Source organism: Helicoverpa armigera, chromosome 3, assembly GCF_030705265.1.
Source record: "Helicoverpa armigera isolate CAAS_96S chromosome 3, ASM3070526v1, whole genome shotgun sequence".
Lineage (NCBI taxonomy): Eukaryota > Metazoa > Arthropoda > Insecta > Lepidoptera > Noctuidae > Helicoverpa > Helicoverpa armigera.
Genome location: NC_087122.1, coordinates 6295384 through 6320991, shown reverse-complemented (window position 1 = coordinate 6320991; position 25608 = coordinate 6295384). Strand labels below are relative to the sequence as shown.

The following is a 25608-nucleotide window of genomic DNA, read 5'->3' as shown; positions in this document are numbered from 1 at the left end:
ATATTTTTATGTTCTCTATTAGGTAGGTAGGTACTTCATAAATAGGATCTAACTTTTTCAACGGCGATAATTGTTAAATCAGTGCAATTATAACATTTTCAGATGCTAATAAATGGTAGATGCTAATTTACGGGTAATTGGTGGTTTCTGAATAAAAGTATCAGTGACATTGGTATCAATTCACGAGTATGCAGAATATAATGATATATGATGTAGGTACTTAGAAACCTGTTTATAAACTTCTAATGCTATTCTGGCATGCGTCTCATTCCTCCCACGTCTTCGCACCACGCTGAGCTTCCGACACTAGTGGTTTTCGCGCGCTTTTCGCGAACACTTGCCTTTGTCGGGTTTGAACTACGACGTACGCCGACAGTTTCAGTGACTTCAGAACAACCGCGTTCCTGTGACTTTTTTTTCAATTAAGTGATTTTCTACTCTTTAATACGAATGTTTGCCTCAAGATGTCAGTTGTGTTTATTCTTCTAATTTTTAATATTATTGGTAAGTTTTACATTTTAATAGACAAAATATTACAAAATAAAAGAAAATACCTCTAGTTTTCTTTGGGATGAGATAGACAAGTTATTGCACAACATTATAATATTTCTTTATCAATAACATTTTTTAGGACAACCCGAAATTCATTTACCTACTAATCAATTCACAGTCACATTATCACCCACTCATTATAATAGGGAAGTCCCGGTTGCCGTTAGGTACTTTGATGCTAATTATATCTAACTGTATTAATCAAAACAAACATTAATAAAAATAAGACTCCGTCTCAATAACAAACGTCAAGTTCTTAAAGGCCAAAATACGGTGTTTGTTGCATTAATAAATTGTTAAAAGATCTATATTTGATGAGCACAATGCATCTCTTTGTTTATAAACAGTAGTCATGAACATAAATATATCAGAGCCTCAGAGTATATATCATTTAATGCGTCACCAAATATATCGAATAAACGGTCATATTTATCATGAAAAATTACTGAAGTATTTTTTCGAAAACAGGTTTAAATGCTTTTTCTTCTAAGAAATAATAAAACGGCCGAATTCTTGCTACTACAAAATAATAATGTCTAGACAACATTTCATATGAGATAACATCATCTGTCTCTTCTGGTCAAGTTCAGGGAGAAACGGATTCATTTAGAAGCGTACTCATTTATCACGGCAGATTGTAATGTAGGTCGACATTATGTGCATAATGTCATTGACAAACATTTTTTGTGTACTTTGGCAAAATAAGGCAAATGCGAAGTGCACACTATTCAGCTGCAAGCAGATACTTACCATGTATGTTACGTACTTAATTAAAGTAGCAGCGCCTTATAATATCATCCTTCTTCGCGCACCCGGATAAAAACCTGGAAAGCATATAAATAGCCCTTCTCGGTAAACAACAACTTCTAGATAGCAAGATATAAAAATAATACGGAAACTAACTAAACACGTTCATCAAAGTATAATACCAAATATCTTATCTAACAAACAAAGCGAACAAATCGGGACTGTTTATAAAAACATTAAGTAGGTACAAAGCTTTCACTAAAGTGACACGCATGGTTCATAAAGATCAGGTCCAAAATACGGACTAGTAAAACAGTAGTGCAAATAGATCTCAGAACTCATCCTTAATTGAGTCATCAAAGAGCAGTGACATAAGAAACAGCGAGTACTTCCAAATGTAAATACGATACAAAAAATGCAGCCTAATTCGATGACTTGTAGATTCTTTAAGTACTGCTGAACGTTTTTTATAAGTAGCTAACTTAAAATTGTATAAGGACACGATACAAGTTGACACTGTTGTTTATCTACGATCAATTAATACAAAGTGCAGAACAAACAACTTTAATAGAATCATACTTTTAGATCATCAACTATTATTTATACATGACATCATTTCAAAGAGAGGTGAAACATCATAAGCATTTATATGACGATTTAATGTCTAATGAAATGTACTATAGGAATATTTAGCTAGTTATTTGCATGCAACTGCGTCTGTAATTATTTCAATATCTCAATAACTTCCTAATACTTATGTTGTGGTACTAACATTGCCAGCCTCTTATTTGCATATTAGGAGGTAGGTATGTGGTTATTCAATTATTTATGGTAATAGTCTATTAATTCGCTATTAGAAATCACACTTTTAATGTAATAAAATAATTTGCAACAGTAGTCTATGTGTACTTGATTTCGTCCGCCCCGTTACCATAGAGTTTCATATTAATATAGATAGCAAATTTTTATCCATATGCGAGAAGTTAGTAGTTTCTTCGACATGCATGCCAACTGCAGCAAATCTACCAAAAACGTCAAAATATTATAGCTACTGTACCTACCAAGAAACATTCATTCTGAATTGCCAAGAACTCATTGTCTTATTGTAGTAGGGACCTACTCGTACCTAAATGCTTCTCGTCTCGTACAAAACATGTCACGGGCTGAAATATTATAGCCGTGGCTATTGTAATTAAGAGTAATATTATGCATAAGAATATTTGGCATTCATACCCCTGCCAAATTTTCAAGAACATCATTCGCTCCTCTAGTGAAACAATGCATTTTTCTAATAGGTAGGCAGGTGACATTTTTTTTGTTAGCCCTTATTGTCCCACTGCTGGGCAAAGGCTTCCCCATTTTGTATCCACACCTCTCGATCCTTAGAGTGCTCCCACCAGTCAGGATTGTAGGCGTCCAGATCGTCACGCAACCTCTTCCCGGGCCTACCACGTTTGCGGTGGCCATCCTGTGGTATCCACTGAGCAACAACATTGGCCCACCTGTCTGGATGCATTCGGCTGGTGTGCCCAGCCCAGTCGCATTTTAATTTTGCTGTTTTTTGGCCCACATTAAGAAGAAGAAGATTCCTGTTTTGGAGCGTATGACGGTATTGCGTACTCGGTCCATCCGCTTGATACCTAAAATACTACGCTCCATTGCTCTTTGGCAAACCTTGAGCTTGGACTTCTGAAACTCTGTGAGAGACCAGGTGACATTATTGTCATCAAAAAACTCATAGTTAGTAGGGGCAATCCTGGTTATAGTAATTTACTAGAGCTCGTCACTTACAGTAGGTAGGTACTTATGGGAGAATACAAGCATACTGCTTATATGAGTGCTCATAAAGCGACAGTTTTTGGCTCAATCGGATTTTCACGAGCTACACAAAACTGTATTTCAGTATTTTTAAGTTCTTCTTTATGTCGTTACACGTTCTTATACAGCAACACATTCCCGAAGAACAGATTTTTTGAAGAAACAACAGTTCCAAATAAAGCAGCTTTTGTCATGGGATATTTCTAGAGTAAATACAAAATGGCCGTAACGCAGCATGGCGAGGTTATTACCGAAATTATCAGATTAGATCTAGAATCGAGTCTTTTGTGAAGTTCGAACCAAAATTTACATCTGTTGCATTGTTGAGTAAGTTCCAATAATTCCGTAACAGGATTGTTCGACACTTCAAGACTTTGATGAATTATTAAGCGTAGCATTATTGATAGCGGTCTCTCTATTCTGATGTCAGTAATTTGAACGCAGTACGGGTGGTCAATACGTAATTTATTGCACTCAGGCCACTTACAAAATGTATATTGTCAATGCTTGAAATTGTTTTATAGCCTGATGCACATTTGTGACGTCAATCAAGATTCTCATCGGTTATTCGTTTGTAATTGTCCTGAACTGAAGTCGACCACATATAAACGCAAGATTATTCAAATAAATAAGTTAAACATTTTGTAGCGGTTTCAGCCACGGCCCGACTCCCTTTACCCTTAGCCTTAGCCGAATTCTTATTTTTGCGAAAGAAATCTTCACGAGCATTCTGGTACGCTATACCGCGTGGATCCAGAAATCCAGATTATACCAATGGCCTCACCTAGTCCCATAAATGTAAAATTATAGGCAGGTAACGTTCAACACTAGTTGCACTTTATGGTAAAATCACATAAACTATTGAAATAAAAATTGTCTGGGCGTCTAATACGCTGTAAGAAAAAATATAGTTTCGTTTCCACTGTTAGGGAAGTCAGGCCACGTTTAAAAGGTTGATAAAGTCACCTTACATGTCTGAAAGCAATGATGGAATGGTTTATTCCTAGCTCATTCCAGCGGCAAGTCATTCCAGCAACATGTCATGCATAATACTAAACAACAATCAAATATGTATCAAATGCATTGGAATGTGGGACTTTTGCCAGATACTTTATATCTCTTATTGATTTCATAGTTAGTTTATAGAAAACAAAAGAAGTTTATAACCAAATGAAAACAACATTATAAGAGACTAGAGCTAGATAGATTTGTGCATCAAGTCATCACGTACCTACAGTATGAGCCACTACCTACTCTCAAAAATATTTAGACTTTCAGAACAGCAACTGTAAAATGCGTCGTATACAATGTATTGAACTTTGAGTGTGTTTTAGTAGTTGTTACACGTGTTTGAATAACATTAAACATACATTGCCATAACATTGTATTTACTTTTTTCTAGGATCACTGAGAGCCCGCCAGCCGGACATAGACATCAACAGGTTCGTAAATTGACGTAAACTTTTTGGCACTAAGTAAAAGATTGTTTATTACATCAACATTCGAAACTGTTCAAATAAAATTGTTTTTATCTAAAACACTCTTCAAGGTAACCTTTTAGTTCGTACCAGGAAATAAACGCAGTTGTAAATCACTTAACATCAAAACATAGATAAATAAATGCTCAATAAATATGGTATCCAAAAGCTAACATTAGGGCTCGCTGAAATAGCAACCATACGTCAATTCTATTCCCATAGCATACCTGACTGCCTAAACAGATTACAAGCTCTAGTTTTCGTGTTGAGAAAACTCAATAGGTTCTTGGTGTAAATATTTAGAATTAAGAGTGAAAACCTTGACGAAAGAAGTACTTTTTCTTTGCATCTATCATTAGCATTATATTCATTCGAATTTCACGTGTAAGTGGTAATTGCATTCATCGAAACTGAAATAAATCCTCTTATTTTCAGAATAAAACTTTTACCGAAAGAAGGATTTCACAGTCGACCTACAAATTATCGCAACCTACCAGCAAATTATCACAGTCGTCGTTCGATAATAACCGATCACTACCGAAGAAATGATTATGACAATTATAGCAGCCGGTTCACCGAGTTACGGCCGCCGCTGCACATTCGGTACGATGCCCCATCACTTACCGAAGAGAAGACGGGTAAAATATACCAACCAAGAGAAGACCCGCGGCTCTTCTATCAGTCTGATGCATATATTAAAGAAACTAATCGGAAGAACTTGAACAATGAAGTGTCGTCCGTCTACATAGGACGTGGAGTTGTGCGAGCAGGCGAAGTAAGCCGCAGACGATCGCTGCCAATTCGTTTGAGAGATAATGAGTCTAACAACATCGATGAAGGTTATTGTTAATACACTTTACCTAATTACTTTTTATTTCAAGGTCTCGTCCAACTAAAACATTGAAAATATTTTTCTTTAGATATCTGCGTGCGATGCCCCCCTGACAGAACATTGATTACCAGGCCAGGTGCTGATCGTGCCAAGTTACAATATCCTCGGATATTCTCATGTTCGGGAAGGAAAGCTTCGAGGCACGTACGTTTCGTTCACATGTTCGGGCCTAAATTCGGCTCTCTACTGAAAGAGGGCTCCCACATGGTTGTCGGTCGAATCATGCATAAAGACGAAGTGAGTTTATTTTTATAAGTTTTTATCGTTGTTATAAATCATTCAATCTTTCAACGCTAATGTTGCTCGTTCCAGATTCTTCAAACATGCAAAATGCAGATACATGTCCTGGTACAGACTTGTGTCGTGCCCAAATATTTAGTGCCACATTGCGATGCTGAAAATAAAGCTTGCAACTTTACGTGCCGAGACCCGAAAGCTGAAATGCGAGGACAAAGAACACTGACATGTGGTGACGACATGAAGTGGTCGGGACACTTGCCTGCTTGTAATGGTAAAATCATTAATCATTTCGCGCACTTTGTTTAATTAACAAGATTATGCTACAGCCGCATCAACCAGAGTTAAAAACAAAGGGGTAAACTATAACAGCCATCGAGTCATAGTCATAAGAACAAGGCCGTGGGACATTGAAATGTTCTTTTATCACCATGATTCATAACGCGTGCGTGTACCTACTTCCAGCCCCGGATCTAGGGGGGGGCAAGCCGGGACCCATGCCCCGGGCGGCAAATTCAGGGGGCGGCAAAATCAGGCGGCTGCCTGATTTTAAATCCTACATCACAGATTACCATAATAGTTACCTACAGGGCCGTCTTAACCTACGGTGCAGTTGTGCGAACAGTAGCGGTTTTAGGGTAGGGCGCGGTTGGGCGACGGCCCAGGGCGCCGGATATAGGGGGCGCCCCAGGCGCCCCCAACCAATCCTTGATCACAATGTTCTCCTCCTCCTATTTTTGTTTTATATTTCATCAAAGATCGCAACTTATAAGAACTGTATCCAAATGTATGGATAGCATCAGGGCTGTCTTAACCTTGGTGCAGGGTGTGCGAATAACACGGGCGCCACGGGCTCAGGGGCGCCGAAGCGAATTTGTGTTAAATTCCGCGTTAAATTTGAGAAATTCTCGAACAAACACTACTTTTATGTCCCAAAACTCAAAAATTTCCTTATTTACGGTACTACTTTAAGTCCCAAAATTTTAATACATAGGCGCCAACACCAACAAAGAGTTATGTACGTTTGGGCTACCTTTTAAGTAATTTTGTTTTGAGTTCTAAAATATAACAAAAAATTTCGCGCTCGCTTCGCTCGCGCAATCAGAAGCCATGTCCCCGTGTTTTTGCATTCACCAACAAGCAATAACTTATGTACGATTGGGTTACATTTTACGTATTTTTTGCTTTGACTTGGTAACAATATAAAAAATTCGCGCTCGCTTCGCTCGCGCAATCGACAACTACATATATGTCTCGCCCAGGGCGCTGGTAGAGTTAAAACCGGCACTGTGTGCGAATAACCCGGGCGCCTCGGTCTCAGGGGCGCCGCGGGACGCCCCATCTCCAGGAAATTTCGATGAAATTACATTCGTTTGATAAGGAAGTTCCATCGTATCACGATACTTTTTAATTGATCATTTAGATTATTTTTCACTTTTAACATCCTCCAACTAAATGAAAAAATTCTCGCTCGCTAAGCTCGCGGCTAAATGACAATGTGTGTGCTACTTTTCTGATGGTTTATTATTTTTATTGACGCCCGAATCAACGAACACAAATGGCATTCGCTCTAATCACGGATTATTTTTATTTGTACATAATTCCCAGTTTAAATTGTAAGTAAACAAATATCTTTAAAAAATTCGTTACTTGACAATGTACTTGATCAGGTAATTTTGAGTCATAGGCTCAAAAAATTTCGCGCTCGCTTCGCTCGCGCAATGTTAAATGCGCTTCAGACTGCTTGTTACTTTACAGCGCTTTTTAAAACTTATTAACTTTTTGTGTACATTCATCTGTCTCGACTTTCATAACTTGGCCAACAGTTTGAGCCTACAATGATTTGGACACATTTTTTTAAGTCCTTTACCTACAAAAAAAATGACTTTCATTGGTGAAAATAAACATAAGTAGGTATGCGGGGCGGCATTTTTCAGTTTTTGCCCCGCCTAAAAAAAATTGAAGATCCGGGGCTGCCTACTTCACACATTGCAACAATAAATTATTATGAATGTCCCTATGATACAGACTTATGATAAAGCTTACTAATAAACTATATTGAATATGTATGTACGCCCACCAAAATTATTATTGTTTATTAAATTAGGTACTTCGATTTTAGATAAACATTTTCCTTAGATATCTGCCAACAAACAAAATATAGGTAATAGGCTAATATAATAATTTTAAATGTATTAGTTTATATTGAATATCCGTATTTATTAGGTAGTTAGTACCTACATTAGTTCTTTTAATTTAATATCTACACCACCTTCACAATAAATACCTATTTATATACCGGTAACTCCTATAGATTTCATATTTTACGAGGTACGCATTTGCCAAAATACTCGATTGTTTAAACTTAGGTATTAATGGAAAGGAAAGGAATGCGACTTATTGGTACCTACTGTTGATTTTCCACTATTTACAAATATCACTGTGTATTCTCCACAGCTCGCTCGTGGTGTCGCCCCCCGCCTCCCCCCGAGCACGGGAGAGTCAGCTGCAAGGGCGTGACGTCACCAAACGGCTGGGGGCTCAACGAAGGCTCCAGCTGCCGAGTGAGATGCGCTCGCGGATGGAAATGGAGCTCTCGGTCTATGGCCGTGTGTAGGCGCGGCTCTTGGACTTACGATCTAGGATGTCTGCCGAAGCAGACCAAATAGTCGTGTAGCCATACTTTTAACTGGGAGAGGGAAATTCTTATGTACTACGGTTATTCCATTTTTTACTTACCTAAGTCAAAATCCAAGCTATATGCGACGTGATCTTATCTATCGCGGTAATAACATACCTCTAACATAACATAGCTTTTTTGATGTTCTTGTTTCACTCTGAAAGTTCTTGCGGTTTGGTTAATCATAAAAAATAGTTGAATTTTCCGCTACCAGTTGAAGCATCACTTGATTGTGATTATTATGTATAAGTAAAAATAGTAATAGTATTAATTAGGTAGTAATATTTACTAGTAGGTAATATTATTTACTTAGGTAGGTACTTTTTCTATGATGTTTGTAATCTTACTCAACAGTTCGTACCATTGATTGCTGTGTCGAGATCGAAAATGCTGAATGAAAGTGCTGTATAGGTACATTTGCCTTGCATCAGCATCAGAGACACCCAGTTGATCAGCTGGTTCATACTCTGCATAATGTCTCCGTAAAAACAAATAGTTGTCCAACAGTCATTACTTCTGCCTGTGACTACAATTGAGTGGTGGGAAAATCAACCGATAACGGCAACAATTTTGTCATCATTGCCAACAGGACGAACAGTGTTAATAATCGTAATATGTGGTTTATTCACCAACTGGACATAAGGGACTGGATACAAGTGTGTCCAGTTGGTCAAGGCTGATTGAATTTCCTTCATATGGTAGTTTTATTTATTTTTTATTTATTTGCTTAAATCAGACTACAAATGCCTATAGAAAATACTATTCATAAATATTATAACATCAAATCATATACTAATACTCATCTTTTATAAACAACTTAAAACTAATGCACACGAAGTTCGTGTTACGCTGCGAGGTGTCGCGTAGCCAACCTCCGATAGACGACACCCTTCGGCCAAAACTCTTCCTTGAGGAATGTCTCGCACCATGAACGAATTGAAGTTGGTATTGTGGCGCTCTCTCTCTATCCAAAGTCTATCCAGTTGTAGTTCATATTATTGCCGACACTGAGAACTGACAGCTCCGATAGAAGAACATAACAGCTCGTCGATGCACATGCATATGTGGGCCACATTGTTACGATCCTTAGAAGCAGCTTCAGAACTGTTTAAAAGAGGATATACATTAAACAGTGCTAAAAACGTCATTGCATTTAAGCTTGAAAAATACTTTTCATGAAATCGAGGCTATCTTGAACCTGACTGCACTATGTTTGCAAAAAAAAAAATTGTTGTGGCCAGTGGGTGAACATATAAAAGTGATATAATTTAAGTTTCACCAAGTAGCAAGCAATAAAAATCTTGGCGTGTCCAGATGACTAAATAATAAGTGATACTTATTTTGAGTGTCACCAACTGGACACACGTGTGTCCGGTCTCTTGTGTGCAGTTAATGAATAACCCTAATATGTGACACAAACGATAATATTATCCCGAATCGGGAAACCCGAATACGTTTCGGTAGTTATATATAATAGATAAGAGAGTCTTGCACAGTTCATTGTATTATCGGATCCCGACGTAACGAGACCTTCCTAGTACCTACATATATCGTGTGCGTAGATTGAACATTTGTGTGTAATTGTAAAAATGAAGAACAAGTTAATTTTCATCGGAATTATTTGTATGATTGCTACGGCAACATCAACGGATTGTCCCTCAACGAAAATTTCATTCGTGATAAAACAGGGCCAGTGTTATAATTACGAAAGTGGTACCGTTAGTCACAGCACTTCTATTGTGAAAGATCCGTACAAGATAAATCTCTTTATGGACAATTTATTACCTTTTTGTGAAACTGAAATTTGCGGAGATGGTCGACATCATTTATTTTGTACAACATCCGGGTCTAGCAGTGGTGATTGTATTTCTGGCAATGCGATCGAAAACTTTGAGAGGATGTATGCCGGCAGGGTGGACAGCGTGGCTATAAAATACAACACCTTGGCGGTTGTACCTGCACTTGTACGTGAACTCATACATGAATTCACGACTGAAGATCGGTCGATAAAGCTATCTGAGCATCGTAATCACAAGGGTGAAAGCTTGACGATACATACGAAGAAAGGACAATGTGTTAATCTACCTACAGAATGGCAGATGCGAGTGTCGTCGTATGGATCGAAAAATCCAGCAAGATTTTATACCGGTGAAAATTGCACTGGTCATTCAGTTGTTGCCTGTCGTGAATTTGCGGACACTGGGTTTTGGGCAGATTTAGACAATTTATGGGGACTGTTATGCTCCACAGATCGTATGAATGACAATACTCGATCATTCAAGTTTGAATAAAAATGAGTGTGTATAATACATTTTTCTATTAAATTAAACACATGTCCATTTATTACACCATATGTAAACCACGTCACTATGCAGACAAGGAACTCTTGCGCAGCTTAGCTATGTATCAAACAATCCAATATATAAATCATCATCAAATTAAAGTTACTGTTGTTTGTTAGGCGCGGCTCTTGGACGTACGTCTGTCGAAGCGGACCAAATAGTCGTGTAGCCATACTTTTAACTGTTCACTGTGAAAATTCTAATACAAAAGTGTTTTTTCGATGTATTACTTATTTGCGGCGTGATCTTATTGATTGCGGTGATAACATAGCTCAAAGTATTTTTGGATGTCCTTGTTTAACTCATCAAAAAATATTTATAATTACTATAATATAAGTAACAATAATATAAATAAATTACTATTAGGTATCTCTCCACTGATATGATCATAAATAGGTATTGTAATAAGATAAGTCTCTATAACAAATAAACTTTAATTTAAGAATGATCTGCATGATATCGATAAATAAGTACAATTAACATAACAAAATGTATTTTATATTGCAATAAACATATCCATTGTTCTTGTGTTTTTTCTTCAGTGCTAAGGCATATTACCTATCAACCTTAGATGTAGAGGTAGGTAGGAGGTACCTACTTAAATAAAATACCTACCTCATCATCCTCATCCTCCGAGTCTTTTTCCCAACTATGTTGGGGTCGGCTTCCAGTCTAACAGGATGTAGCTGAGTACCAGTGCTTTACAAGGGGCGACTGCCCTAACTGACCCCCTCAACCGAGTTACCCGGGCAACCCAATACCCCTTGGTTAGACTGGTGTCAGACTTACTGGCTTCTGACTACCCGTAACGACTGCCAAGGATGTGAAATGACAGCCGGGACCTACAGTTTAATGTGCCATCCGAAAAACAGTCATTAGTGTCTAAGATATCCTTAGAAAGAACATACAAACTTAGAAAAGATGCATCAGTAGGTACTTGCCTGACCTGGAATCGAACCCGCGTCCTCGTACTTGAGAGGTTAGTTCTTTGCCAACTAGGCCACTACGATTTTTGAAAATAAAATACCATACATAATATACTTAAAGATTTTCTTGCGCAATCTCTTGTGGCTGAACCATTGATATCAGCATTCCATTACGTGAAAAATATATAGCCATTATTGCAATAATTTTAGCGATTAAAATCATTTTCAACTGCCTGTAACAGCACATGCAGCGAATAGGTATCTAAGTACATACATAAATTTTTTCGCTGGCTGGGCGATTGCATGTGGTGTTGTAGCAGCGATAGTAGGTAAGTCATTTTATAAAAATACAGAGAAACAAAGAAACCAGTAAGTAGACAGTGCTGCCACGGTTGCCCCTACGGCCGAATTCTTCGTATTCAATCGGCTGCCCATTTCATCCAACGTCACCGGTGGGTCTATAAGGGCGGCCACATACATTTGGGATTTCATCTTCGGAATCACAAGCATCAGTTACTGTTGTGAATGTTTTTATTGATGGATTTAGGTAGTAGGTATACAATTAGTTCCCTATTTCAAATACGTAGGTTTATGTTATGATTGAGATCTTTAACAAGTTTATGTTATGATTGAGATCTTAATCGAAAGAAATATGTATCGTAAAAAAATATCTTGGAGATAGGTAAATATCTTGTATCTAGTAGCTACTTATTTAAGATATATTTATCTTTACTCATGTAATAAAGAGGAAATATTTTTTTGTTTGTTTGTACTGGGATTTGTGGCGTTCGAACTCCTGAACAGTAATTCTTCAAGTATAAATACCGAGTATGTGTGGCATCTTTAGTAGTTCTTGATGGTCTTTGATTCTTTTGAAGGCTTGTTGCTTCATGCTCTTTCGGCCTCCATTGCTTTTTATTTTTAAATATGGCAATTATTAAAAATCATTCGTTGAAAAATTCAATACTATTAAGAAAAAAAAATCAATACTCAATATGTTCAATACTATTTTACTTATACTAAATTAATACAACAATCAAATTCAAAACATTTAACTAATCCTAAAAATATACATAATTAATTAAAATACGTTCATTTTACCCAGTTATCAAATTAATGCACATTCCCAAACACAGTAACACTGTGTCATTTCTTGACGAAACAATTTTAAAAATAGAATCGTTGTGACATTTGCGGCCGTTAAATGTTTTGAGTTCGTCAACCGGATTGTTAAAAGTAAAAAAAAACAATAATTTAGATAATCCTCAAAGTCGTCAGCTTAAAATGATTATTCTGTTGTAACTAAACAGCATCGGGTTCTAATTACATTAACACTATTTTATATTAAACAACAATGGGAACAAACACGAGTAAACCCAATAATGAAGCCCCAACTATTGCTCCAGTGAAGAATGAATTGGACGTTGATAATAACTCGGATCCTCGATCTCCAACTCCTGAAATTACTCGGACTCCATTACAGGTGCGTACAGGTTCCTAGTTTTAATAATTCAAGAACTGAGAAATAACACTGACTGGAATTCCCTCCATTTTTTTTGATTGTGCTAAATGTAGAACGTTTTTGTATTTATATTTTTAGTTTATACTTGCTTATTTCTTTTTCAGAATAAGGCGTCCGGTAAACATAACATTACAAAAAACGCAGATTTGAGGAAGACTTTCGAAAATGTTAACGGTGAACAAAAATTGATACACAATAATCCTATTCTCTCGGCTGTGATAAAAAACCACTTGCAGTCATATGATCCACGCTCTCCTACCCAAGACTTTGAACGCACACCTATAATAATTTCGACAAAAACTGATGGAGTAGCTAATGACAAGAAATTATTAAGACTACAGAGTGAAAACTGTGCCAGTCCTGTGTTAAAGTCTGACAACGACGACAGTTGCGATAGTTGCGCTGAAGCATGCGAGAAGAGTCCAGATCTAGTTGTATCTCGCAACTTGTGCGATGGATTCTTCAATATTACATTAGATGATACATTGAAAGAGCCTGAGGAGCCCTTGGGATCATCCACAGCTTCTTGTGAAGCTATTGAAAATAATATTTCAAAGGAAGACCAACAGAAAAAGTTTTTGGAAACCAACTTTGAGTATCTAGAAAGCGAAGGTGATAGATTTGAAGACAGCGAAGAAAATATTAATAGCATAGAAGAGACTGATGTTGTAAATGAAGATGAACATGATGGGCAAGCGTTCCAAATCCTCAATGATGATCCTCGTTCTCCATCAATTGGTATTGAGAGAACACCTATTGTTGTAGCTAAACTGGAAGAAGACTCAAATGTGGAAACAATGTCAGATGACACACTTATTAAAGTCTTACAGAATACTAATGCTGAACTTCGCTTAACTGGCAACAAACCAGAATCAAATGCTGATGGTCTGCTGATTTATGAAGATGAAGCCACTAAACTGAGTGATACACCAAAGAAGTCCAAGTCTGCTAGTAACAGTGGCTCTAGGACACCGCTATCTTGTATGAAAAACAAAGCAGATGTTGGTCATACCCGGTCTAAATCAGCAAATACTATATATGACCCTAAGAACCAAAAGAATGTTCTTTCCAAAATTCCTAAAAGAGTATCACATATTCCAAGACTGAAGTGTTTAACAAAGCAGTCAGGCTTAATGCCTGGAGGAAGCAGTGTTTCTTTGAAAAACATTTCTAAAACTGCAGCAATAGGTGGAGATTGTGAGAATACTCCTCCCCACTCACATCGCGATCGCTGGGATAAGGACAACAGTATTGTACTTTGAAATTGTTTTGTGTAACTTATAGCAAGTATGCTGTGCTAACTATATTTTTGTACCTTTGAAATTGTTTAATATGTTAATGTGAATTGAAATGTTAAGAATGAACAATTTTCTTTGACATCATGCTTTAATGTCTACAAATAAGCAATTTTTGACTGCTCAATGAAACAAACATAAATTGTATTGTTATCTTTTCCTAGCAGTAATCATTATGATATACAATAAACTTTTTTATGTAAGTTTATTCTTTATTATTTTTTCACCCTAAGCCATCACTCGCTAGAAACTGCAATCGCCTGCAAGTCATAGTACTCACTGACCACAGGGACGCGTACACCGAACATTTGACTCTTAGAGCCCTGCCTCATTAGGACGCCAATGGCGACGTTGCCGGCTACGTATCCAAGCAGTTAGTATTGAAATGTATGGGACCTAACTCACTTGGCGATGGTTAGGCAAGGTCGCCAAATTGGAGGCGTGGCCACGAGCTACAGTTCCCTACGTGGCTTTTGGCTACCGTGGGAGCTTGGCGACGTGGCCACAGTAGCCACTATAATGTACACGGTAAAGCGCACCTCCCTCACAGAGTCGCCAATGTGGTCGCCAGTCAGCGTGCAATTTCTTCAGCGACGACGTAAACAATTGACTGTCGAGACTCCATGGCCATTAGACTTGGCGACATTTGGATGCCAGAAGTAGCCAGACCTGTGCCGCTGGCGACGTCGCCATGGCGTCCTAGTGAGGCAGAGCTCTTACCAGAACTATAGAAGTAGGATCCTAAATCTATGTGCAGTCAGCTTGAACTCATTTGACGGCAATTTGCAATCAGGATGCAAATATTATTAACTAGATAGTTGAGAAATCTCATTCACATTCAATGATTCCGTTTGACTCAACATAGTATAAGTAAAATAAAAATAGCCTATATTATCTGACCTTATAAAAGTATAAGTATACAACATTGTATACGAAAGAATAAATCACTGGTTACCGTTAGGGTCAATCCCCACTGAAAGAGCAGCGGCCGTAAATGCAAGTGATTTATATGAAATATTTGCCAGATATTGCTATCTGAGGGTTCTGAAACCAAAAATCATAATTTATTTAAGATTATTGTTTTTTGGCCACACTGTCGTGCACAGCCATTTATTCTACACAGCCGAATATTATTTCACCTACCGCCTACTATGTTTGGGTTGGTGGTGGGTGGGTAATCTATAATACATTCTGTTAGGGATAGACAGCAACAGTAATATAAATACACTAAACTTTCTACTGAATTAATTTGCCTAAGATTAAAACAACATAAATTGATTTCAATGTTTTTATTTTCTATACAGACAACACTTAATGCATACAATCCGCGTAAATTTTTAATTGCAAACGCAACCCCGTTTTGGAATAAATAAATAGGCAAGTTAATAAATAGTAAAAATTATGCAAATCACAATAATTTCATGTATATAGCAGTACAGCATTGCTAGTTTCTTGGAATGGTTTAAATTGAACACCAAAATGGAGAGTTTGATAGTTATATAAAAATAAGCCCCACAAAAATATAACACTACTTGTCAAGAATGTAACTCCTCACTGAATCCACTTTTAGTGACAAACAATTGCTGATAACTTTATCTCTTACACATTGCCATCAAAGCAGAGGTGATACATTCTGATTGACGAGTATTTAATTAGCAAATAATACTAATACATATATTTATCAGATAAGTAAGGATATTTCAGCGCCGGTTTTCTTAGAATCCTCGAAGAACAGCTATAAGCAGAAAAAGTTACATTTATTTAAACATTACATAAATATTTGAAAAATCAACCAATCTATTATATTTAGATTAACTAATGTCTATATTAGAAGCTTGAATATAGTTTAAGACCTACTCTAGTGTAACGATATAAAATGCAAATCCCTAGTGCAAGTTAAAACTGAAACGAAATATACACAAAAAGCAATCTTCACTATCTTTAGGTTCCGCCTAATACATTAATTGCATGATTATTATTAATCGTTGGAATTGTAATAGATTTGGCACGAAAAATAGCAGGTCCAGAATGATATTATATTAATATAAAACTTACATCTAATATTTTATTAAAATAAAATCATTAATCTGGTAATTAAGTATTGCTAACTCATATTATTTTTTTATAGTGAACTATTTTATTTATGGAATGTCTTTTAAGGGACAAATGCTTACATCATCGCAAATATGGCAAGGTATTTTTGGTGTGAGATTCATATAATTCCCAAGTGTTTTAACAGTAAATGCATATTGTAAACATGACAGTTGGTTCTTGGTTCCATTACTTATATGTACTGACCGTAATATAATAATAACATTTGAACTACATAATATAGGTAAACTCCACGAAATAGTAAAGCTCAGACTAGGCTGTATAGTTTCATTTAGTATGTACACAACATTTCAGTTCAGAAGATATATGATTAAGTTCTCTAAAAGTGGTAGTTACTTTAAAACAATGGTAAATTCATTCAAGAATTTGGGTTTCTGTGTTACGAAATATTGTGTAATACTAGAAAGTTAAAAAGACATACAAGGTTTTGAAGCTTCCTTTTCATGACAAGGATTATTATGCTTTTTAGTCAAAAGACAAGTGATTAATTGAAAATTGCAAAAATACATGCTGCGCATATATATTATTATAAAAGTGACTGCATTCTAACATTCAAAACATGTAGATTACATGAACAACAATCACTAAATATGTATAAGCAATTTCTAAACATTTGATATCGGTTTCTGTCCCTTCAACCATTTTATGGTTTTGACAATACTGTGTACTTACTTAAAATTTAATAGGAGGTAGTTTCTCATAGATTTGTTTTTAAAGCATGTAGATGCTTGTTTATTGGGGCCATTATTAGTGTTAAACACACAACTAACACCAATTTAAAAATATCAAATACAGAGGATAACATTTATGCACATCTTTATGTATCCCATGGATATCATGCTTCATGCAAAGGTTGTTCAGTTGTCTCCGCCATTCTTGTCCTTGTCATCTGTTGGGAAGAATGTTAGTGGAGTTATTAACACACTCTAAAAATATAATGGTCTGTATATAGTATGTACTAAGAATTGAACTGTTAAACGGTACTAAAACTGCTCCTTCTAAGGATTATATGTATTCAGCGGGGCCCAGTAGGGCCAAGGCCTGCCGGAGCTGTGGGATTGTTCGAAAGAGTTACCGCGGTCCTGGTACATAAAAGGCCTACGTCGGAACACGACGTTTTTTAGGATTCTATACATTATGTAGTGTGAAAAAAATTGTGTAAAACTCAACGACGTTAATACAAATTACACTGATAAATCAGTACTTTTTGGACCTCTACATCAAAAGACAGCAGTCAAAAAATTTTATCAGTAGATTGAAATGAGTTATTATTTAATTTTGGTACTTAAACTGGATATGTGGAACCATCTAACCTAAAGCATCATTCTGGTGTTAATAATTATGGTTTAGATTGGAAGTTGGACATTCTTCGATTGTTATAGTTAAACACTCTGATAAGCTGATAAGCCTATTTTATAAACAAAGTGATATACTGATTACTTTTAATTTAAACTATGTAGTTGTGATTTCTTCACTTATCTTCTGTGTTTTATCATTATACCTATTATTTCTTTAGTAGTTTAAATTGATAAAGCACTTCATGTATCATGTTAATTATAATGAATGTATTTCTGAGTACTATAATTTTAACAATCAGTTTTTTTGTGAACTGCTATTTCCATTACTAGCTTCAACCAGTGGTTTCACCCGCATCCCATGGGAACTTCTGCACAAACCAGGATAAGAAGTAGCTTTTTTCGATAAATGGGCTATATATCAATGAAATAATTTTTCAAATTGGACTAATAAGAGCTGAGATTAGCCCCTTCAAGCAAATAAACTCTTCAGCTTTACAGTAATAGTACAGATTAATTGCGTAAGGCAAAATTAAATTATTATGTTAAACTAGCCAACATGTTTTTCAAATTACTTTCACAAAACCACAAACTGTATACACACACACATACCAATCAAATAGGCATATGAACCACAACAACATGCTGACTCACACTCTTGTTTGCACGAGTTATTATTAGTATTGTTTTGCAGAGAAACAGCTAACAAAACAACACATACCTCTCTCCTTTTCCTCCATGTTTTGAGATATAAACTCACGCAGCTCCGAGTATGCCTTGTCCAAATTGTCGTTGAGAATAATAATGTGGAAGTTCCCTGGCTCCTGACCTGAAACCATTGCATCAGACATGTTAAATATATCAGCTATATTTTTAACACTCACTGTAAACATCAGTTCATTGATAATAAAACAAGTTGCGTAAGCAGCGCAAATATTATTCTTGCAAAAACATCCATGTTGTTATTATGGAGATGTTTTTGTATCTGTGTAAAGAAAAGAGGTTTATTGTAAGAAACATTCTTCTTTACATATATTATAGTGCTTTGCTTTATTGTTTTCAAGATTGCATTCTACTATCTATTCTTTGAACAATGTTTTGGGTTTAAATATTGGTGGTTAATTGGATATTGTACCACTGAATGTATACTCCAGCTATTTGCTGTTCCTATGTATTAAAATTAACAATAAGTTCTTTGCTTATTAAAGCTATGAAATATGTTTCATGTGCTAAGATACTAAAATAAATCTCTTACTAAAGTATTTTTTTTTTAAATTGAAGGCTATTTAAACTGCAGTTATGTTTGTTCACTGTAGGATAAGAAATCCAAATTGAATTTGTATGCTTCATAAAATGCAATAATTCAATAAACCAATTTTATTACACCTAACTAATAACAGTAGAAATGGCCTTTTGTTGATAATTTTATACAGTACAGAGTAAACATATTATTCATAGACAAATGTAAATAATAGGTTGCTCTACATTGGCTTCTGAACATGCAGATGTGTAATTTCTTTTGCAGTTTTGATAAGACAAATTACTGATAAATTATTTTTATCAGATTGAATAAAAAGTACTCACCAAACACGATTTCTTTGCGTGCTGTCTCCAGCCTCTTAGCCAAAGCATCCTCTTGTTCAGTGTTGCGAGCTCGCAGCCGCCTCTCCAACTCCTCAATGGAAGGTGGCATCACAAACACCAGCAGTGGGTTGAGATCAGTTTTCTTCACTTGTTTCACTCCCTCCATCTCAATGTCCAGCACACAGATCCTGCCCGTGCACCGCACATCATCCACAGCTTGTTTACTGAAAGTTTCAAAATAACTTTGGTTATTAGGTCACATAGAAAATGTTCATAACAGCAACTGTTCTCTGCAGTTTTATTACTAACAGGATTATGTTCTTACAGACAGACAAGCCAGTAAACAATGTATTTATAAAGAATTTAACAAGATATTGCTGTAAATGCATTTAAGAAAACAATGACTTTATGAATAAGAGCACCTCGTTTTTGGCAATATGCCAATGAGCCCAAAACAACAAGCACATGGCCAATTGAGATTCTTCAGAAAACAAAATGTACTTGCCTTGTTCCATACATGTTGCCACTGAAAGTTGCGGTCTCTATGAACTCTCCTCTCGCTATAGCGGCGCTCATGTCTTCTTTGGTGGTGAAGTGGTAGTGAACACCATTCTTCTCACCTGGACGAGGACTCCTTGTGGTGTGCGACACACTAAACCCGAATTTATCCGGGAATTCTTTGAGAAGGCGTTTCAACAAAGTACTCTTGCCTGACCCAGAAGGTCCACACAGCACCAACGGACGAGGACCTTTCTGCACCATTCTCGAGAAAACTGAGAACAAACAAATAATGTTACAAATGCCGCATGGGTTTAATTGAACGGATATTCAAATATTATCTTACATCTTAATAGAGTCGTGATTAAATAGTTAGATGTTACTGAGTAAGAGTAATGTTCTCTCAGGAAAATCGACCCGGTAATATAATTTAATATTGTATCACAAAATACGTGCTCGTAATAAACGCGAAGAACTGTCAATTGATTGATTGTCAAAGAAAGGCATAGATATAATAAATACGTAAAATGAAACACTCCAAGATAATTAGGAGGAACGGAACGTTTTTTCATAGACAATCGAGAATATATAGAGCTAGGTGTGTGTACTAGAATATCCCCTGGAAAAATCATAACATGGTGTAATGAGTTTGTTTTTCAATCAACTGCCTTCTCAATCACTTTTGCTCCCAAATATCCAATTTGGTATAGTTCAAAGAATATTAAATGATTGACTAATTGGACAAGAACAAAATCACGCATTAATCATAGACAGATTGAAAACGAGAATATCAGAAAATTTAACATAGACAAGAAATCAACGAATCAGCGGATATCAGTCAACTCACTATCTCGTTATATTAATAAAGAAATTATAAGTAGGCTAAAGTTTTCAAAATAATAATTAAACATACAAAAATTATTTCTGTTTGTAACTAGAAATATTTTTTTTATTTTTCTGTTAAAGAGCTTGCAAAAGTTAAAGAGTACTGAGGTTGACTTTCGTATTGAGCGTTTGGGCCAATCATAATTATTCGAATTTAGCCAATCACAGAAAACCATAGGCAACTGATTGAATAATTGAAATATCAACCGTTATTTTGAGCGGAGTCGAGCAAAGCAAAGCAAGCGAAGCAAACGAATTTCGTTCGAACTTAGACAGTGGCGGCACAGCTGGATGAAAAGAAAAATTGCATTGAAGAAACTAAGAATTAAGGATCTGCCTGAGGCTGTTTGCTGATTTGCTTACGGGCTAAATAATAAAACAAGTCAAAATGGAGATCCATACGAGGAGACACCGAACGGTAAGAGATTGTCGTTATTGGATTCAACCGATATTTTTTGAACTTACTGATTAGTGTATTTTTTGTTCTAAGAAGCAGATCCAGGACCAGGAAAATATATATGCTATTAAAGGAAAAGCCAACGTGGCGATACCAACTAAGAAGCAAGGTTTGACTGTCCGTGGGGCTTTGGGGGACATCAACACTAATGTTCAAACGCAGCGTGAAATCGGTGGTAAAGTAGCTGTTGCTGCCGCGGAGTTCGAGAAGAAAGCGACCCTAAATCGAGCTGTTGTAAAAAGGTAATTAATTTCCGATACCCACTTATTATTATTTTGTTCGTCAGCTGTTGAATCTACATGTGATTTTCCCTTGACTTTTGTATTATCTTTCAAGTTCTATATACCAATACTTGAAAGTTATTTTCCAATCATCGGTTAGTGGGTCGATTATTTAGCTTCGTATTCTTCATGTGTGAATTCTTTTTATTTTTTGTCATGGAGGTAGATGAAAAAAATGTTTTCTTTGTTTCTCAGCAATTACAGCCATGTCCAGTCGAAGGTGGATACAGGATTGGCTACTAGCAAGGTGGCAGTCATTCAGCCGTCGTCGAGGCCTCCGCTGCGCCGTGAGGAGAGCACTGCAGGCCTTGCTGCAAGGGCCGCTGCTCGCAATAGGGTGAGTGACTTAGGCAAAGTACCATAAATGCTGATGCAACCTTGTTATTATTGTTTGTGTACAGTTATTTGCATTATTAAATAGTTATGTTGTTACAAACCTTCTGAGAAGTGAACATCATCTTTTAGATATACTACCTCCATTCCATTGTTAATATAATGACATGTTCATTGTGTTGCGAGTAATGTAAACCATTTAAAAATTTTGTATATAAGGAAAGGAAGAAAAGTATGTGTGATTTCATGAATAGTTGATTCATACAGACATGAGTTAAAGTAACTTCAAATCATTTTCTTACAGTTTTTGTTACATGTTATCATGCCAACCCACCACTTAATAAAATTACCATCATAATCATAAAGGTTCTCTAAAGTATACTGTAGAATGTTTTGATATTTTAAATATCAGCTAACACAAATAAATATTTTCACTTTTGAATACCTATATTTTTTCAAATATTCAATTATACTTTATCCTTATATTCTACTAGTTTATTTCATAAACCTCACTGTTAGAAATTAAATTAACTAAAAAGGCACTATTTTAGGCAATCCTCAAAGATGTGCAGAACAAGCCATCCGAGCTGAAGGAATCTATTAACATTTACATTCAGACTAAGAAGGTTCAAGAAACCAAGAAGACATCAAAATTACCGACATTGAAAGAAAATAAAGAAACAAGAGCAGTGCAGCCTTTCCTTAAAGTATCCACAGAATCACTTAGCAAGTTGAAGTTGGAGGAAGGTCAGGGAACCACCTCCATTATAGATAGGAAGAAATTGGCACAAGCTACATTGAAACATGACTTGAACGTGACTCCTCAATTACCTGATGACATTGAAGATATTGACGCTGGTGATAACAACAGCCCGCTGCTTATGTCCATCTACATTAAGGATATTTACAAATATTTGACCGAGTTAGAAGAGAAGTATCCTATTGAGGTTGAACATTTGAAGCATCAGGTACTTATGATTTTTTTTTAAATTTTCTACCCTTTTTCTTGTAGTGTTTCAGTTTGTTGATATTGTCTTGTAAATGCAAATAATGCTAGAACACTGACTTATCTTTTGTAGTATTTAGTCATTATAGAATTGTTTGTGTTCATTTTGTTCACTTCTAATAATTATATCTCTTTGCAGAAGGAAATCACTGGAAAGATGAGGGCAACTCTTATTGACTGGCTTGTAGAGGTGCAGAGGCAGTTCTCCTTGGTGCTGGAGACATTCCACCTGACAGTTGGGATTATTGACCGATACCTACAGGTAACTATTGTACACACAACATTAGATATAATACAATAACATGAATAAAAAGCGTGTAAAATATTCACATGTGTTATTAGTTACATAGTTTAAAATAGAGTTTACAAATGATCTTATTGTATTTGCATACTCATCAGGAAATATGTTGTCACACAGACATTAAAACATGGTTTTACTTAATATTTTTGAAAGAACTATATTAGGATAGTTACATATTAATCAATTCCAATTTTTGTGCAAGTCTTAATAACGACCCGCATATTTAAAAAGTATATGTGTTGCAGGAGGTACCGACGCTTCCAAGGACTCAGCTGCAGCTGGTCGGCGTGACCGCGATGTTCATAGCCAGCAAGTACGAAGAGATATACGCGCCCGACATCGGTGACTTCGTGTACGTTACCGACAATGCCTACTCCAGAGCCGAAATGTTCCAGTGCGAGAGGGATATCATGGCGAAACTTGGCTTCTGCCTCGCTAGACCTATTCCACTCAGCTTTTTGAGAAGGTATAGTAATATTGTCTACTTTTATCAAATTTTGTTTATGTACAGTTTCCGAGTTATATATTTAGTATTATAGTTAGGTATCTTATCAAGGAGTTAATTTTGTATATTTTTTTCAGGTTTGTAAAAGCTGCTCATGGAACTTCAAAGAATCATCACTTAGCCAAATACTTCGTAGATCTATGCCTTGTTGAGTACTCGATGGCGCACTACCGGCCCTCGGAGCTCGCGGCTGCCGCCATCTGCCTCTCCCTGTACCTGCTCTCCAGCAAAAAGCTTGAGGAGGTATGGACCCCTACACTCTCGTACTACTCAGGATACTCCCTCGAACACATTGACCCAATCATTAGGAAACTGGCTAAAATAGTTGTCAATGTAGATAACTGCAAATATAAGGCAGTGTACAACAAATATTTGGACACATCTTTAGCCAGGGTATCCAGCCTGCACCAACTAAAAGGCGAAGCTATTGCTGAACTGGCTAAAATGCCATCAAATTACGACTAATACAGAACTAGTATTTTGTGTGTTTGTGTAAGCGTTTATGTAGTCATGACAATGTTTTGATAGGTGTACTGGACAAAGGACTGAGTTTTATATTAGAATTTGTTTTAGGGACCTGGTTTGTTTGCTAGTTTTAATTTAGAAATAGTTTAATTTTTAGACGTAATTTTGTAACAATGAGACTAATTTAATGTTATTGACGAGGTAGTATATGTGTATTTATGTGTTTTTGCTCTATCTTCAACCTCTTAAAATCTTGTTTTTGATGTATATTTATGAATACAGCTTGCTTAGTCGCCGATATTTTGTGTTCTATGAAGAAACTGTATTTTCATTATTTATTGAGATTTATGAAATCTCCAAAATTTTTATTCAGACTCATTATAAACTTGGTTGTTTATAAAACAATATAGACAAAAAATATTCAGATGATAATGAAACATGTTTTGATTTACTTTTGACATAATTCTATTAAAGTAGTTAATAAAATTAATACAGTTTTAGGATTGAATAAATTCAGCCGACGCGTGATCACCAAATTTTAACCAGTGTAGTAACTCTGGAATTAACATATTCAAATTATTCACAAGTAGCAAATGTTTGACATGTTTTATCGCCATGAAGACGATTGATTCACAATTTGGCTGACTTCTAATGCGATTTGTATTTGATGTTTTTACTCATAAGTTGCTATTATGTACTATGATTGATAGGATATTTTGATTGAATGTAATTTGATAATACTGTGATTAGAATATATGATGTAATTGTTGATAATAAATCGATGTTTATAAGTAATATTTTTGATTTTTGTGTCACTTGTATAAAGATACATGAAATTGTTACACTGCACTATAGATGTCAGCACACGTATGTTACACGAGCAGATGACATGGAGATTCAACTTCATGGCTTCAATAGAGATTAGAATCCAAATAATAGAAACTTAACAAAAGTCCCGAAAGAAGTATCGCTGAAAATGCGCTTTCCTAATGGTAGTGTATTTACGGCCCGATTTTTAGCATTTTTTTTCTCAAATTAAACGCATATAGGTAGTTGCATTCAGATATAATTTTATAATGGACGTGCTAATGTTGGAAACTCTTAGACTACTATGTGGAATTTTGACATGTTCCAACTTTCCAGACAATTTTAACGTCAAACGAACTATCTGAAGTTCTTATAATAACGGTTCCCTTTATTTTAATTTGAAATTCTTTTGTCAGCTAATATTACCCACTGCAAGACGATTCTTTGGAAGTTTTAAATTTAATCGATGCCCTGATTTAATAGGAAATGAGAGCAAAGATTTCCTGAGCTTAATCTGTGATCTTTTGACGCCGCGGCAGAGGAACAAAATTGACAGGTCTCATTAAAGTTGGACAGTTTCTAATGGTGAA

General features: G+C 36.0%; 4 protein-coding genes across 8 annotated transcripts in view; 3 read left to right on the top strand and 1 right to left on the bottom strand.

Annotated features, from left to right (window-relative positions):
• Positions 1–20489, bottom strand: part of LOC110374071 (guanylate kinase) — a 124701-nt gene extending 104212 nt beyond the window's left edge. The window contains exons 1-5 of one of the 3 annotated variants that reach the window (XR_010278158.1): positions 20325–20487; positions 19986–20253; positions 19481–19704; positions 18618–18725; positions 16408–17490 (exon numbers count right to left, since the gene is read on the bottom strand). Coding sequence is in view for 2 of the 3 variants with exons in the window: in XM_021331641.3 (XP_021187316.1) it covers positions 17459–17490; positions 18618–18725; positions 19481–19704; positions 19986–20242 (621 nt within the window). In the remaining variant the exon portion in view is untranslated. Of the gene's footprint in view, positions 1–15763; positions 17491–18617; positions 18726–19480; positions 19705–19985; positions 20254–20324 lie in introns of those variants that run through there. The other 2 variants (XM_021331642.3, XM_021331641.3) reach the window with 2 other exon arrangements.
• On the top strand, positions 260–11270 carry LOC110374078 (uncharacterized). Its single transcript, XM_021331650.3, has 6 exons — positions 260–504; positions 4520–4559; positions 5031–5434; positions 5516–5724; positions 5800–5998; positions 8182–11270. The coding sequence occupies exons 1-6, from the start codon at positions 465–467 to the stop codon at positions 8391–8393; spliced, it is 1104 nt and encodes a 367-aa protein (XP_021187325.3). The 5' UTR covers positions 260–464; the 3' UTR covers positions 8394–11270.
• Positions 12846–14692, top strand: LOC110374098 (uncharacterized). Its single transcript, XM_021331681.3, has 2 exons — positions 12846–13155; positions 13299–14692. The coding sequence occupies exons 1-2, from the start codon at positions 13027–13029 to the stop codon at positions 14454–14456; spliced, it is 1287 nt and encodes a 428-aa protein (XP_021187356.3). The 5' UTR covers positions 12846–13026; the 3' UTR covers positions 14457–14692.
• A 572-nt stretch (positions 20490–21061) lies between the features above and the next one.
• On the top strand, positions 21062–25008 carry LOC110374094 (G2/mitotic-specific cyclin-B). Of its 3 annotated transcripts, none has more exons than XM_021331677.3 (7): positions 21062–21281; positions 21360–21562; positions 21797–21938; positions 22486–22902; positions 23080–23202; positions 23487–23707; positions 23824–25008. In XM_021331677.3, the coding sequence occupies exons 1-7, from the start codon at positions 21252–21254 to the stop codon at positions 24209–24211; spliced, it is 1524 nt and encodes a 507-aa protein (XP_021187352.2). In that variant the 5' UTR covers positions 21062–21251; the 3' UTR covers positions 24212–25008. The 3 variants fall into 3 exon arrangements, with proteins under 3 accessions (XP_021187352.2, XP_021187351.2, XP_021187350.2); XM_021331676.3 differs by having other exon boundaries at positions 21357–21562; XM_021331675.3 differs by having other exon boundaries at positions 21354–21562.
• Positions 25009–25608: the final 600 nt, after the last annotated feature.

Excerpts from the sequence above, each read along its gene's own strand:
- LOC110374078 (XM_021331650.3), top strand. The coding sequence starts at position 465 with ATGTCAGTTGTGTTTATTCTTCTAATTTTTAATATTATTG. Across the intron at positions 5,435-5,515 it reads GTCTAACAACATCGATGAAG|ATATCTGCGTGCGATGCCCC; the intron begins GTTATTGTTAAT and ends ATTTTTCTTTAG. Across the intron at positions 5,999-8,181 it reads ACACTTGCCTGCTTGTAATG|CTCGCTCGTGGTGTCGCCCC; the intron begins GTAAAATCATTA and ends TATTCTCCACAG.
- LOC110374098 (XM_021331681.3), top strand. The coding sequence starts at position 13,027 with ATGGGAACAAACACGAGTAAACCCAATAATGAAGCCCCAACTATTGCT. Across the intron at positions 13,156-13,298 it reads TTACTCGGACTCCATTACAG|AATAAGGCGTCCGGTAAACA; the intron begins GTGCGTACAGGT and ends TTTCTTTTTCAG.
- LOC110374094 (XM_021331675.3), top strand. The coding sequence starts at position 21,252 with ATGGAGATCCATACGAGGAGACACCGAACG. Across the intron at positions 22,903-23,079 it reads TTGAACATTTGAAGCATCAG|AAGGAAATCACTGGAAAGAT; the intron begins GTACTTATGATT and ends ATCTCTTTGCAG. Across the intron at positions 23,708-23,823 it reads CCACTCAGCTTTTTGAGAAG|GTTTGTAAAAGCTGCTCATG; the intron begins GTATAGTAATAT and ends TATTTTTTTCAG.